This window comes from Capricornis sumatraensis, chromosome 8 (genome assembly GCF_032405125.1).
Source record: "Capricornis sumatraensis isolate serow.1 chromosome 8, serow.2, whole genome shotgun sequence".
Classification (NCBI taxonomy): domain Eukaryota; kingdom Metazoa; phylum Chordata; class Mammalia; order Artiodactyla; family Bovidae; genus Capricornis; species Capricornis sumatraensis.
Genome location: NC_091076.1, coordinates 10297842 through 10314480, shown reverse-complemented (window position 1 = coordinate 10314480; position 16639 = coordinate 10297842). Strand labels below are relative to the sequence as shown.

At 43.4% G+C, this 16639-nt stretch overlaps 1 protein-coding gene across 1 annotated transcript; it reads left to right on the top strand.

The window, feature by feature from the left end:
- Positions 1-11301: 11301 nt before the first annotated feature.
- Positions 11302-13953, top strand: LOC138084689 (secretoglobin family 1D member-like). The gene is made up of 3 exons (XM_068979055.1): positions 11302-11356; positions 13016-13203; positions 13891-13953. The coding sequence occupies exons 1-3, from the start codon at positions 11302-11304 to the stop codon at positions 13951-13953; spliced, it is 306 nt and encodes a 101-aa protein (XP_068835156.1).
- The last annotated feature ends 2686 nt before the right edge of the window (positions 13954-16639 follow it).

Sequence of the window (16639 nt, the reverse complement as noted above, 5' to 3'; positions counted from 1 at the left end):
TGGGAATACTCTCACTGCCCCCCCTCTCAGAACTTCAGCTCATCTTGTAGCAGGGGAGACCCTGTCCTGGCCAATCACAGAGGAATGAGATGTAATAATAATATTTAAAAATCCATTAGTTTTAAAACCACTGAGATAAAAAAAAAGTAAGTAAAAAGACGGGGATATGTATGTGTTTTGGAGGTCAAGGAAGGAGATCAGAGACTCAGAAAAAACTAATGCCACCTAATCAAACATATTACCCACTTGGTCCTTTCTCTGAGTAGTGTATTTTCCAAAAACACACATTCCAACAACTGAATAATATTTTAAAAAATCATTTTTAGTTGCATTTTTAACATGTAAGAATATGCAATGTGCAGCAATTCTTAAATCCTGTTTTACTCTCTCTTCAATTTTTCTTACTTCTTTAGCCTTTACCCAAATGACTTTCTCCATGAGAACAGAATTGTTTACACTTGCCCACGTTTCTTTAGTGTCTGTTGAATTCACATATTTGCTTCAGTCTCTACTCTTTTGCAACATCACGTGTGTCACCCGTCATTAGACTCTGGAGAGTTCCACTGTGCACTTGCTAGGGAATGAGACTGCCATGAGCAGATGACATCACTGTGTTATTTTTTATGTTTATTTATTTGACTATATCAGGTCTCAGTAGCCCCCAAAGGCATATGAGTGGGGTATTAGTTCCCTGACCAGGGGTCAAACCCACATCCCCTGCATTGCAAGGCAGATTCTTAACCACTGGACCACAGGGAGGTTCCCTGCATTACTTTTAAAATAGTTTTGTCCTCTCGGATCCCCTGAAAGAGACTTAGAGTCCCCTCAACCATGCCTGGAATTGCTATAATATGTAAATATATGTGTGTATATAGTAATCTTTTCCCTCTGTAGGCCTATGAAATAAGGGCCAGAGAGGAATCCTGGCTCAAAAGGTTAAACATATATAGGGGATTCCAGAAATAACATCAAAAATTTTAATTAACAAGTGAATAGAGAAAACCTCTTAATTACATGAATAGATTGAAGTTATGGATAAATTCTGGTGACCTTTCTTAGTAAAACTGTAAGAAAGAAGAGGAACTAAAGAACCTCTTGATGAAGATGAAGGTGAAGGTGAAGGAGGAGAGTGGAAAAGATGGCTTAAAACTAAACATTACCAAAAAAAACCTCAGATTGTGGCATTCGGCCCCATCACTTCACGGCAAATAGAAGGGGGAGATGTGGAAGCAGTGACAGATTTTCTCTTCTTGGGCTCCAAAATCAATGTGGACGGTAACTGTAGCCATGAAATTAAAAGGCGATTGCTCCTTGGCAGGAAAGCTATAGCAAACCTAGACAATGTGTTAAAAGAAAAGACATTACTTTGCTGACAAAGGTCTGTATAATCAAGGCTATATATATGGTCTTTCCAGTAGTCACGTACGGTTGTGAGAGCTGGACCATAAAGAAGACAGAGCGCCAAAGGATTGATGCTTTCCAGCTGTGGTGCCAGAGAAGGCTCTTGAGTCCTTGGGACAGCAAGGAGATCAAACCAGTCCATCCTACAGGAAATCAACCCTGAATACTCACTGGAAATTCTGATGCTGAATCTGAAGCTCCAATCCTTTGGCCACCTGATGCAAAGAGCCAACTCCCTGGAAAAGACCTTAATGCTGGGAAAGATTGAAGGCAGAAGGAGAAGAGGGCGACAGAGGATGAGATGGTTGGATGGCATCACCAATGCAACGGACGTGAACTTGGGCAAACTCTGGGAGATGGTGATGGACAGGGAAGCCTGGCGTGCTGCAGTCCTTGGGGTCATGAGTCGGACACGACTTGGCAACTGAACAGCAAACAAAGTAAGAAGGGAAGAAAACTTTTGAACCAATATTATCAGTTTTCAAAGTCAACAGTGAACGTGACTTGAAAATAATGAGTGCTAAAGGTACTTCCATTAAAATCAGGGTAAAACAAAAATGACTGATATGTCTGTTAGTAGTCAACACTGATTTGTAAGTTCTAAGTGTCACACGAAAATGAGACAAAGAGGTTGAAAACCCATCCTGTGCCCAGCAGCTGTACCGCAGATAAGTCTGTGCTGCCCAGATCTCCTAGCTGAAGCAGACTATATGGTATAGTAGAAGGCAACAAGAGTATAGAAAGAAATAGAAGTGGACGTTTGGAGTGGCTTCATTAGTGGTATAGTGTAAGTGCTTGGCATTAAGCTTTGATTGCCAAGGCATCCATTTCAAAATCATATGCTTATAAGCAGAATAAAAAAAAAAAGATACAAATGAACTGATTTGCAAAGAGAAACAGACGCACAGACTTAGAGAATGAATTTGTGGTTGCCAGGGAGGAAGGGCAGGGGGGAGGGACAAATTGGGAGTTTGGGATTAACACACACACGTTGCTATATGTAAAGCAGATAACCAACAAAGGCCTACTGTGTAGCATGGGGAACTCTGCTCAATACTCTGACCAACACGCAATACTAAATGGGAAAAGGACTGGAAAAACGGTAGATGCACGAATATGGATAACTGAATCACTTTGCTGTATACCTGAAACTAACACAACATTGTTAATCAACTGCACTCCAATATAAAACCTTAATAAAAGGAGAAAAGGAAATTATCGTGAATAATACCAAAGATGAGATAAAAAATATCTGTTTGCAATGTGATTCTTTTACCAGGAGACAGAAGACACACAGAGCACTGCTATATATATTAAAGTAAAAAGATGAGCAATGCTATACGTGGCTGGATGCATGCTCAATATAAAAATACGACAGCTTTTATATAATGTATGGCATACCCTTGAGAATTATACAGGAAAAAGATATCCCATTTACAGAAACGACAAAATCATAAACTCCCTGAGAACAAATCCAGCAAGTGAGGTACATATGTATCTTTGGAAACCAAAATGTAAAAATGATCATCTTTCCATAACTGATTTCCAAATGTAAAGCACTTGAAACCTGAATCCCATTGGAGTTTTATCAGGTACTGGATAAACATTATTTTTTAATTCATATGGAAGAATACATGCTTGAAAATAACCAAGACTGGGAAAAACACTGAATGGTGACTTGCTGTGTCAGATTTTAAAACTTACTAAAATGTTCACCTCGATCCAGGTTAGTGTTGGCAGAGAGATGACAACTATGCTGTGAAACAAAATAACTCAAAAATAGATCCATACACCTAGTTGTTGTTTAGTCACTAAGTCACGTTCAACTCTTTCTTTTCTGGGCTGTAGCTGCCAGACTCCTCTGTCCATGGGACTTTCCAAGCAAGAACACTGGAGTGGGTTGGCATTCCCTTCTCCAGGGGATCTTCTCAGCCCAGGGATAGAATGTTGGTCTCCTGCACTGCAGGCGGATTCTTTATTGCTGAGCCACCAGGGAAGACCCATACACCTAGGAAACTTAACATATAGCATAAACAATCTTATAATTCAGTAGTTTAAAGATTATTTATCTTTTGGTCACAGGTTGCTGAAACCATCTGGAAGAAGGAAAAGGAGACTTCTGCCTCTTACTATATAAAAAAGTTTTAACTGGAAAAAGACTTACAGATACTGAAAACAAACTTATGGTTACCAAAGGGGAAATGTTGGAGAAAGGGAAAAATCAGGAGCTTGGGAAGAACATGTACACAGCACGATATATAAGATAAATAACCAGCAAGAACCTACTGTACAGTACAGGGAATTCTTCTACTCAACCTTCTGTGATAACCTAGGTGAGGAAAGAATCTGAAAAAGAATGGATATATGTGTATGTATCACTTTGCTGTACACCTGAAACTAACATTGTAAATTAACTCTACTCCTGTTGGTTCAGTAGTACAGAATCTGCCAGCAATGAAGGAGACTCAGGTTCAATCCCTGGGTCAGGAAGATCCCCTGGAGAAGGAAACGGCAACCCACTCCAGTATTCTTGCCTGGGAAATCCCATGGACAGAGGAGCCTTGTGAGCTATAGTTCATGCGGTCATAGAAGAGTCTTACATGACTTAGTGTCTTAAACAACAACAACAATATAAAATAAAATAAATTTTAAACAGGCAGAAGAATTGAATAGACCTTATTCCAAAGAGGAAAGGCAGATGGCCAACAGGCACATGAAAAGACGCTCCACATTGCTAATTATCAGGGAAATATAAATCAAAACCATAATCATGTCACCTCACACCTGTCAGAAAGGCTATCATCAAAAAGAGCAAATGATAAATGTCGGTGAAGATACGGAGAAAGCTTTATTGGTCAATACCTGTGTGCTAAACAATGCAGGGATCAGAAAAAACTCCTGTAAGATCTTATGTCAGTTCAGTTCAGTTGCACAGTCATGTCCTACTCTTTGCAACCCCATGGACTGCAACACGCCAGGCTTCCCTGTCCTTCACCAGGAGCTGCACAAACTCATGTCCATCGAGTCAGTGATGCCATCCGACCATCTCATCCTCTGTCGTCCCCTTCTTTTCCTGCCTTCAATCTTTCCCAGCATCGGGATCTTTTCCAATGAGTCAGTTCTTCGCATCAGGTGGCCACAGATCTTATATATTAAACCTTAAACCCCCAAAGCAGCAGATCTACAATGAAAGGGATTTGGGGGGGAAGAGGCTAAGGCTCTAAGGACATGAATACTAGGTGGCAATGGGGGTCAATGAGGACCAAATCCACAAAGAGCAAAAGACTTACTGCCCACTCTGTTACCAATATTGTTCACAAAGAAAGGTCTTTATGGTGAGCAAAGTACAATGTTAAGCAAAGCAAATAGTCTTGGGGATCCTACAGTGACTGTGGGCTCAGCAGTCCCATGGTCCTGAGGTTATTTGGCCTCCTCCTCCATGTGCTTCTTCCAAACTCTATTTTTAAAAAACCAACTGCATGCAACCTGTCATGAAGGCCATAGCATTACTCCTTTCTTCTCAAGGGGAAAGATGGTGAAAATTTGTTATTTTCGTCATTGTTAAGCGGCACCTGTGTTTGCAGATGACTTGAACTCCCTTATTTGGGTGGGACCTGTGGTGGAGTTGTGACTTGCTCCTCCCAGGGTTCCCCTGCACCTGTGGGGCTGACCTACAATGAGGGGCATGTACCTCAAGGACACACCAGCGCCCCTTACTGACAAATGGGACGGGTGGGAAGAGTTGTTAGCACCTGGCTCCATTCCTGCAAGGCAGCTCGCCCTCTGGAATTGCTTCAGGTGACATCCGTTCCCTGGGAAGAACAGACATATTTGAACAGAGCTTCTCCTTGGTCTGGCAGGCTTCACTCCTGCAGCAAAGGAGCTTAGGAGGGAAGGCGAGTCCTTGACATTCAAATGTCTTCATATGGTGGAAGCAATTCACTGGATTAGACCCTTGGAAATCTCATGGGCCTATGACAGTTCCATAGGTGCAATGTCCCAGAGCTCATTGGCATGCAACCTGGATGTCTCTTGTGTCAATGAGAGGCCTTTCGACCACTTTAGGGTTGTTCCTTGTAATTTAGTTAGTCCTTGATTTGCCGCTAGATTCACGGATAATCTTGCCAGAGTTCTGGGATTGAGATGGGATAGTGGTTATAAGGGTTTCTGTGGAGGCTCAACGGTGAAGAATCCACCTACAACGCAGGAGTGAAGTGAAGTTGCTCAGTCGTGTCCGACTCTTTGTGACCCCATGGACTGTAGCCTACCGGGCTCCTCCATCCATGGGATTTTCCAGGCAAGAGTACTGGAGTGGGCTGCCATTTCCTTCTCCAGGGGAACTTCCCGACCCAGGGATCAAACCCGGGTCTCCTGCATTGTAGGCAGATGCTTTACTCTCTGAGCCATGGGTTCAATCCCTGAGTTGGGAAGATCCCCTAGAGGAGGGCATGGCAACCCACTCTAGTATTCTTGCCTGGGGAATCCCATGGGCAAAGAAGCCTGGTGGGCTATAATCCATAGAGTCACAAAGAGCTGGACACGACCGAAGCAACTGAGCACGCACCCATGTGGTTATACGCTGATTTGTAAGACTTTGCACATCTGTTGGAAAAGGTGTCTCCTAAGACAAGACCTTTGGTCTTAGTCTTTTTTTGGAGCATAATTCCCTCAAAGAGACTCTATACTTGAGCAAATGAAGTAACACCTCAGCAAGGGGTGGATCTGGGTGAAGGAGTACAGGTATTCTGATGGAAATATCATTGCACCTTTCCGGTAAGTTTGAAGTTGGTGTCAAATACAGTTTAAAATGGTATCCTGAGGCAAAATATGAACATACTTCTGCCTTCAGGGGAAAGAAGGGTCAGGCCACCCAGGGAGAGTACGTGATATCACTGGGTTGTCGGGTCATCTGCGGATGGGAGACGATGTACGAGGTCAACATGCAGCTGATGAAGGGCCCCCAAACGCTAGGTTGTGTCCGAAAAGGCACCTGAACTGGATCCCCAGCATTAGAAAATACACATGTAGGGTAATGCACCCAATGAGAAACTGTTACAGCAAATTCCAGAACAAACCAAGTATCTCTACTTTTCCCTGCTTTCCCCCATGTACAACACAGAAGAGAAATGCAGACATTCGAGACCACTAATTTATGGCAACAGTCGGCAAACAGGTGACGGAAACGAGTTCTGAAGCCCACTGGCCCTTCCCACGAATCTGTCACTGCTTCTGTCATAGCTCACAGCCGTGGCCCGGATTCTGAGCTGCTCTAGGTGTAGGAGGGGCGCGGCAGGCGGTCTGTGGGAGCAGGAAGGAGTGGCTGCATCACTCACCCGCTTCCCTGAGGAGCCTCAGGGCATAAATCTCATGGGCTCCACAAATCTCATGGGCCCCACAATGCAGAAGAGCAAGGGAAGGAGAGATGGAATACGAGGTCTTTGAGGAGTTTGTAAGACCAGATGCACTGGTGATCTGGGGACCAGCAGAGATATTTACAGCTTTGGTGAAGACCAGACATTTATTTCAATTGTTGATACTTTTGAGAATTTATATTTCTTTAATTATTTGACTGTTCCAGGTCCTAGCTGCAGCATGGGGGACCTTTAGTTGCGGCAAGTGGGATCTATTTCCCTGACCAGGGATCGAACCTGGGCCCCCTGCGTTGGGAGCGTGCAGTCTTAGCCACGGGACCACCAGGGAAGTCCCTGTTGATACTTTTTAAATATATGATGTAAAATGTAATTGATAAAGGTATCTCAATAAGCTAAATGAGACCTTTCTTACTTTAAATATGCATGGATAATGCCACTTCCTACTAAAATGGAGCAATTTCATTCACAGATATGAATTCTAAAAGTATTTGTCGTGTGAGTTTGCAGATGTGAAGGGAATGAGTTTATGGTAATGAATCACTTGATTCTTTGAATTCCTCTGGGGAATTGACTAAAAACGACATAATGAACCGTCATTCAGGATTATTTGTAATGACTTACCAACCATGACTAAATCAAGTCCTCCTTTGATTTTATTCAAAGCAAATAATCAGAAATCACTTTCTATGGAAAAAATTTTAAATATTAATATTACTCTAAAATAATATTAGTATTTCTCTAAATTATATCATAATTTTTGTTATATTAATTTAATATTAATACAAATATTAATATTACTCTAAATTATTTTTTTGGAGTCTAGAGATTGTTGCAGGGTCGGTGCTGTATAAGATCTGATGAATGAACTGTACGGATTCTGTCTAACCATACAATACACTAGTGTAAATGTATCTGTGAATGTCCTGATCCAGAAGTGAAGTCCTAAATGTTTCCATCACCTGTGTAGGTATTAATCTGCCTAGAGACTTAATCCTTAGAAAATCCCTGGGATTTCAGCCTCAGCCAAAAGGACAGGGGCATGAGCCAAAATTGACAAGAACATCCTGCTTACTACATGAGCCTACAGTCTCTGTGTGTCTTGGAATAGATATTGTCTATCCCCACCCACCACCTTCCTATACCCTTAGTTCCAAGAGTTAGTATTAAGGATATTTAAACTACAATAACAGTCACTTGGACATGACCATAAAACAATAAATCAAGTGATCTTAACTGAGAAAAATCCCGATGGAGCCAGAGCCAAATTCAGAAGCACACTTTGTTACCATTTAGGATAAATAAATATTCCTCACTGGCAGAGTCAAGTAGGCTCACCTTGATATCAGACTTTGGGAATGTGGTGATTTATTTTGTTTGACTTAATATTTATAGCTTCTCCTTTTGTTACATAAGTTTAATGCCTGATATTTACTGCCAGACACTGTGCTATACATTTTCCCTGGATTAATGCATGTATCCTAAGACAAATCTTATGAGATAGGCAGTATTATGTCACACCTATTTTACAGATGGGGAAATTGAGGCTATGAAGGTGAGCACCTTGCTGGTGTCCCCACAAGTAGAAAGTGCCAGAGCTCAACCAAAGTTGAGCTCCTCCCGCTATTCAGTAAATGAATATATTCTAATTTGGAAAGATCCAAACAGCACTTCAGAATTCAAAACAGTGTAAAACTGACCAGTTAGGATTCTGCAGTGGGCTGGATTGAATTTGTAGAATTATTTGAGAATAGTTGACTTCTTCAAATGTTCTAATATTTCCTTCAGACATAAAATGTGTTTCTCTGAGGTTTTTGTTTTTTTTTTTTAACATACTTTTTTAATATGTTAGTAAAGTTTCATGATTGTATCCTGAAAGTTTTGCAAATTTTCATTTACGTATATTTCGATATATTTTCTGACAGATCATCACCACCAGACTTCCCTACTGAAAGTACCGCTCTGTTACTTTACCATCCACACATCAACAATGCCTGGACTAGACCTACTGGCTTCCAAACTGTGAGTCTACGCAAGTTTCTTACTGTCTCCAAGCTATGTGATTCACCTGTAAGAATGGGAAGTGTAATAGCTTATAGATTTGCAACAATGATCGAACACGATAAATTATATTTGCACGCTGTCTAACCAAAAAACATTGCCACTCTTTTTATGACCACTCATACTTTTAGCCACAGAAGGTTTTGCCACCCAAAGAAACTCTATGGAAGGCAGCAATGGTATGCTTCTGTTTATAATCAGCTCATTGTGACTTTTATGATTCGAATTTTTTATTTTTTTAAATAGTTTTATTTATTCTTGGCTGTGCTAGGTCTGCGTTGCTGCATGGCTTTTCTCTAGCTGCAGTGAGCAGGGGCCGCTCTCTAGTTGCAGTTGGTGGGATTCTCGTTGCCGTGGCTTCTCTTGTTGCAGGGCACGGCCTCTAGAGAGCACGGGCTTCCGTAGCCATAACACAGGGGCTCAGCAGCTGTGGCTCCCGGGCTCTAGAGCACAGGCCCAATAGCTGTGGCTCAGGGCTTAGCTGCTCCGAGGCATGGGGGATCTTCCCCAGTCAGGGATTAAATCCATGTCTTCTGCATTGCCAGGTGGGTTCTTTACCACTCAGCCACCGGGGAAGCCCTGAGGACTCGGTTTCTATTGGACGTTATATTCTTCCTCCCCCAGCCTTGGCAGCCACCACTCTGCTCTCTGTTTTTCATAAATTTAACTATTATAGATACCTTATGTAAATGGAGTCATATAGTACTTGCCTTTTGTGGCTGCCTTATTCCACTTAGTGTACTATCTGTCCTCAAGTTTCATCCCTAGGTAGCATGTGACACCATTTCCCTACTTCATAAGGCTGAATACGAGTACTGATCCATTCTATGGATCTACCACATTGTGATGGCTCATTCAACTGTTTATAGACAACTGTTCATAGATGATTCATTCAACATTCAACTGTTGGGTTGAATCTACTTCTTGGCAATAGCAAATCACGCTGCTGTAAACATGGGGAAGCAAGTATGTGCACCCTGCTTTCAATTCATTTGCATATATACTCAGAGGTGAATTGATTGATCATAATTCTTTTTAATTTGTGAGGGATGTCCACATTATTTTCTTTAGTGATTGCACCATTCTACACTCCCATCAAAAATGCAACTGGGTTCCTATTTCTCCACATCTTTTCTGATACTATGTTTTCTTTTCCTTCCTTCCTTCCTCCTTCCATTTCTTCCTGCCTTCCTTCTTTGCCTCCCTTTTTTTAAATATATAATCCATCATCACAGGTAGGAAAAACCCACGAGACTTTGACTTGAGATCTGAAACCCAGCATGAAAGCACTGGACGGGGCGGGGGGGAAACTACATGTGTTACATTTCATCCATCCATTCTGCCACCATTGTCACAGAAGGCAAGGGAAACACTCCTGACTTGGCTAGTCCTGTCTCTCCAGTCAAAAACCTTCCCTATTCCACCATATGTAAGTTTCAGGGTAAGCTGGGTAGCTGATGTCCCCCCAACAAGTCACGGAGTTTATGCTGTCTTGTCCTCTCTTATGCTGTGCTGCCCTACGATCCCCCCTGTAAGCATTCCTTCATGTCAAAATTCCACATATTCTTTAAAATATATATATATATGGGCTGTGCTGGGTCTTCACTGCAGCATATGGGCTTTTCTCTAGTCCCCAAATTATATATATATTCTTGAGTGCCATTCTAATACGTCCCCTTACACAAGCAGCCTGACTTCCCAGTGCCTTTACTGAGAACTGTCTAAGTCTCTCCCTGTCTTTCCACAAGGCCTCTGCTCATGACTAGGGAGAGGATGAGTCTTTGTGGGCGTCTCCACTGCTGGGACCCTGTGACTCAGAAGGTGTGACTCTCCTATTTGACAAGCAAAAGTCAAGAGGAGAGCCTTTTCATCAAATTAGAGCTTAATTTTATATGAAATCTCTTGTGATACTTTTTGAAGCAGAGTAGAAAAAATTAGTAGTTGAGGGGATGTTCTTAGTCTTCACACTTTTTTCTCTTGGGATACTGAAAATCACCGATTTCTTTCACAGTTGTCACCAGGCTACTAACCTTTCTCCTTAAGGCATAATCTTACACTAAAGATGTACCCTAACTGAGCTAAAGCCTTGTTCATCCTTATTCATTCATTTATTCAAGGAAGATGTGCTTATCCTCTCCTCTGTGCCAAGCACTGACCCCCAGGGGGACCTTGCATCCATTAACTGATTATACATTTGTGAAACTACAACCTTGGTTTTTACTACAAAGGAGAGGTGTATGGTACCTGTGAATGGGACTTTGGCCAAGCCATTGTGACACTGTGGATGGCATCAAGCCCTGAGTGAAGAAGGAAGGGCTGGAAGCCAGACTTTGCCACCTGCCGTATGTCCATGTGGGCAGGGCCAACAGAGCTATCCAGGTACAAATAGCCCTGGGCTCCCCAGGCTCCTGAGTTCAGCTCCTGATTGCTTGTCATTCACCAAGGCTGAAACCTCAAAGCAAAATAAACCATGAGGCTGTCCGTGACTGCCCTGCTGGTTACTCTGGCCCTTTGCTACTACGAGGGTGAGTATCCTTTCTAATCTGCCCAGCACCAGCCTTGGTGAGAACTTTTCCCTTGGTATTTTCACTGGGTGAACTTATCTGGGGAATAGGGGAGCAACGTATCAGAATCCAAACCTCTTCCTCTACTTGACAGTGAGTCCCCCACAAGCCCAGGCCCCATTTGATCAATTTCCAATATATTCTAGAACTCTTACCAAAAACTCATTGCAGGAAAATTTTAAAAGCTTTCTACCTAAAGTCTCACTCCTCGTCTGTGATCTGTGTTTCAGAAGCAGTGTAACACAGTAAGATTTGGATGTGAATCACAGCGCTTTGACCTTGAACAAAATGCTTAGTCTCTCCAGATAATCCTCTTATCATTCCGTTTTTCAGGATCCACCAAGAGTAGTTTACAACAATAAAGTCAGATTAAATGTGTCAAGAGTCTAGATATTTAGTAGTTACCACTGTTCTTGTTCCTAGAGTTTCTTAGGTGACAGCTGAGTTGACGGCCTTTTTAACGAATATCCTCAGACTCAGAAAACGTTACAGCTGGAAGGGTTTGGGGGAGAGATTTTTACTTCAAGAAGAGTCAGCGTTCTCTGAATCTCTGAATATAAGATCTTCAAATGGGGTCTGCAAATAAGCAGCACTCAGTACATCTACAAATGCCGCTTGTTTCCTAGGAGTCTTTCCACTAACGGTGGTAGAACTACTGTGATCATTAGAGTCAGACTACATTTTTCTACGATTAATTCCAGCCATTTGTTCATCCATACTTTTGCTCTGCTTCATGCCCTCAATACTGATGCAACTCTTTTGAGTGTTCTCTTTTATCGAACTTTCTAAACATCCTTCTCTTTCCCTGTGCTGCCCTTTCAAATTCCCTGCACAGTTTGATGTCCGACCAGGGGGCAGATCAGAGCCTTGACAGAATACATCCCAGGCTGCCAGTGGTTCAAGAGTTGGTGGGGCTGGACAATCCAGACCAGGAAAAGGTGATCACTTCTGGCCTCAGCACCCTTCTGGTGGGGTCAGGAATAAGCACCCATTCCCACCTCTCAGCTTCTCTAGGAATTCTGTACATCACTACAGAATACAAGAATCAATCATCACTTTGTGTATAAGCTTCAAATGTGTTCAAATTGATTAGATTTTTTTTTAGCTATATCTGCATCCAATGATAGAAACCTATGCTTTAATTTAGTCTCAAAATAGCATATAGTTTACATACTCTTCTCCAGGTTTATTCTTCCCCCCTGCTGTGATCTCTCATAAGATCTGATTCTACCATTCACTTGAAAACTCAATTCCTAAAATCTCCTCTTCCCCAGTATCCAAGACAAAATACAGTGTCACTCAACTGATAGGCAAAACTTGATTTTTTTTTTTTAATCAAAGGAAAGTGAATTTCAGCAAAGCGAGGGAGCTTTGGAAAGTTGTGGGTATGCATTAAAAAGGAAAAAAACTGAACTCAGGGAAACTGATTTCTAGTCCTGGCTCCGCCACTTGCTCTGGAGTCTTGAGGAAGTCACAGCCCTAGGGTCCTGCTCTGTTATTGGTGCAATTACCAGATGAGATTGTAAAACCCTTGGGATTCCTGTCTAGTTCTAATTCAGAGAACCACCGGGGAAAGTGACTTTCCCTACATCAATTGTATCTCTTTTCCTTCTGCTCCAGCCAATGCAGTTGTCTGTCCAGTATTTGTTCTGGATCTGAAAGAGTACTTCTATAGTCCTGACCCACTGTACAGGCTGTCACTCCAGAAGTACAATGCACCTCAAGAAGCCGTGGCTGCCAAGATGCGAGTGAAGAAATGCATGAATAAATTCCCATTCCAAAACAAACTACTCATTACAAAGATACTGGTAATGTCTTTCTTCTTGCTGCACAGAAGCTTCTGCTCAGCTGCACATGCCAGGAGCGAGGTCACCAGGCTGCTCCGAAGGGGGCAGCTGTCACTGCTCTCTTCTAACCCTTGGCCACAGGCTGGATGATGACATCCCACCTGCCGAGCGCCCCTAGGGAAGATTGCACAGGGCCTCTGGACATGTTCCTCCTTCTGGGGTCACTTCCCTGGGTGCCAGGTGGCCCAGAGTGTCCTGAGGAGGAGGACGTGTGCTGTCCTGGCCCCATCGTAAGGCTGAGAGCAGCAGGAAATTGTCCTACTTCCCCTCACTCCTGCCTCTATCCTGTAACCCTTGTCCCTTTTGGACTGAATGTGTGGAGTTCCTGGGAGATCAGAGAAAAGAATGCCAGGACTGCCCCCTCCAAACTTCATCCTCCTCCTTCCTTTGGAAACCTGCCCATGATGACCACCTCACGGTTAATCTGCTTGTCTATGGAAAGGATTCTTTCCTGACTTGCGTGGTTTGTTGTGATTGTACCAGGCCTATGTCATTGAGCGTACACTCTGGCTTCCTGCCTTGGGCCCTCCCACTTGCCTTTAGCTGGTCGAAATTTCATCGACCACGTAGTTGTGAATGAGAGTCTGTGTTAATGTGTCATCTCCAGCAGCAAGAATGATTTCTCCTTTGTTTCTTTTTCTGTTTCAGGGGGAAATACTGATGAATTGTACTGCTACAGATGTGAAAGGTTTACCAGATCTTTCTGCGTGATCACCTGATCTTCCATGGAAAATGTAGAGGTTTCAACATCTTCCTCAATAAATGATTTGCCCTGCACTTCTCTCCTTGTCCTGTTATTATTCAGCTGTTTCTGGCTTTGAGTAGGGGTGGTTTTCATCATGAAGTGACCATTGGGTGTCATCACTAGTAAATTTTAGAGGCCCAATATCCAGTTAGCCACAGAAACCTGAGGTGCAGGGCTCTCAAGAAGAAATATTTGGTTATGTATCAGCCTGCATTTCTTTTTTTTTTTTGAGCTTATTTCAATTTTTAATCTAGTTTTTAGAATGCAAATTACAATCATGGAAGGAGCAACTGATCAATAACTCAAATCCTGTTTGCTTTTTGCCTTCATGTCTTAAACTGAGAACACTTAGCAGTAAGAGATGGTGGAGAAGGAAATGGCAACCCACACCAGTATTCTTGCCTGGACAATCCCATGGACAGAGGAGCCTGGTAGGCTACAGTCCATGCGGTTGCAAAGAGTTGGATACAACTGAAGCGGCTTAGCACAGCATAGCACATCAGTGAGAGACGGAAGTGCAAATGTGCAGTCAGGATGGTGAAATTTCATAATCATTCTGAAAATCTGAGACATTAATCTTTCTATGCATAAAGTCCAGGATGATTTTCCTACTATAGAGAAAATCCTAGAATATCTGTAGGGGGAGTATATCACACAGAAAAAAATACCTTTCCTGGGAGGAGAGACAGGAGATGGAATATTTTTGTGGATCACTTCAGCTTTTTTTTTTCACTTCAATTCTTAAGACAATGATAAAACTATCTTCTTTAAAGACTTATACTGCCCAAAAATGAAATCCCTAGAGGTTACACCCAGAGGAAGAACATGGCTGCCATGGCACTCTGTTGGGAAAATAACCAGAAAAGAAGCCCAAGTCTTCCAAGTTAAAAGAAAATTCAAGTCAACATCCATATTTCTGTATTTTCACCTTTGTAAATGTGACACCTAATTTTTATCTTAAGACCATCAGACAAAATAGTGTTACAGTTTACTTCTGGATTCTTTATGCATTTTTTTGTGGAAAAATTTAGTATGAATAAATAAACTAACACAATAACTAGTTTGGGTCAGTGTGCAGTAGTCCACTCTCATCTGTCTGGCAATTAAATTCCAGCCAAACTGGCAAGTCATATCCAATCTGATGCGTATGCTATCCAAGTATCCAGTGTGAATTATTCTTTATCCACGACGAAACAAAACAAAATAACTCTCCATGAAATCGGGCATATTCAGGGAGACAGACTTTTCATTTTGGTAATGTTCTTGGGGATGGAAGTTTGAGACGACTTATATAGCATGCTTTATAGCCACAGGGAATTTTTTCGTTATTATGAAAATATCATATACATACAAAAGCAAAATTTACAGTGAACCCCGCATACCATCATCCAGATGTCTTTTTACTTCATCCAGATTTTTTTTACTGTTTACTTCATCTGGGAATTGTTCTTAAGCAGGAAGATCCTTGAGTTGAACAAAAGTTGTTTCCATGATCTTCTATGACTCTGCTAGGACAAAAAAGGGAGAGAAGAGAGAAAAAGATGTGCCTTGGGGCCTTGACACATGGTGGAGAGGGTCAGCGCTGAGCATCCTTGGCCTACCAGCCATCTCTACACAGTGCCTCTGGGCTCAGACGGGTACTTCCGGGATCCTCTTCACAAACGGTTATTCTCACTCTCCCACTTGGGGGACCAGGGCTCCTGGGGGCTCCTTAGTTTGACAAGCCTGTGGCGCTTGGTAGGTAACACACAGAGGCGCCTGGGAGGGCCGGAGAAGAGGGAGCAGACAGTTTGCGTCTAAGCGGTATCTGGTAGGCACTGTATGGTTCCCGGCCTCGGGCTGCTCGGGGACAGGCGCGCACTAATACACCGTAAGCACACTTCTTTTGTATTGCCTCCCCTTTAAAGACATTTGATGCCCCCAGTGAAGAAAAGCCAACAGCAGCAAAGCTTGATGGAGAGCATGCAGCCCGGGAAGCCCAGTGACTGGGAGATGGAGGGCAGAAAACACGAGAGGCCAGAGAGCCTCCTGGCGCCGGCGCAGTTCTGTGCCGCTGAGCAGGACGTGAAGGCGCTCGCCGGGCCCCTGCAGGCCATCCCGGAGATGGACTTCGAGCCGTCGCCGGCGGAGCCGCTGGGCAACGTGGAGCGCTCCCTGCGCGCCCCGGCCGAGCTCCTGCCCGACGCCCGCAGCTACGTGCCCGCGGCCTACGAGGAGTATGAGTATGGCGGCGAGATCTTCGCGCTGCCCGCACCCTACGACGAGGAGCCCTTCCAGGGTCCGGCCCTCTTCGAGAACTGCTCGCCCGCCTCTTCCGAGTCCAGCCTGGACATCTGCTTCCTGCGGCCCGTCAGCTTCGCTGTGGAGGCTGAACGGCCCGAGCACCCGCTGCAGCCGCTGCCCAAGAGCGCCACTCAGCCTGCATTTCTCTACAGGTTTTCCACTCATGGTGCCATGATGAAGTCTCTCAGTCTTGTCTGACTCTTTGCGACCTCATGGACTATAGCCCACCAGGCTTCTCTGCCCATGGGATTTCGCAGGCAAGAATACTGGAATGCATTACCATTTCCTTCTCCAGGGGATCTTCCCAAACCAGGGATCAAACCTACGGCTCCTGCATTGGCAGGCATATTCTTTACCACTGAGCCACCA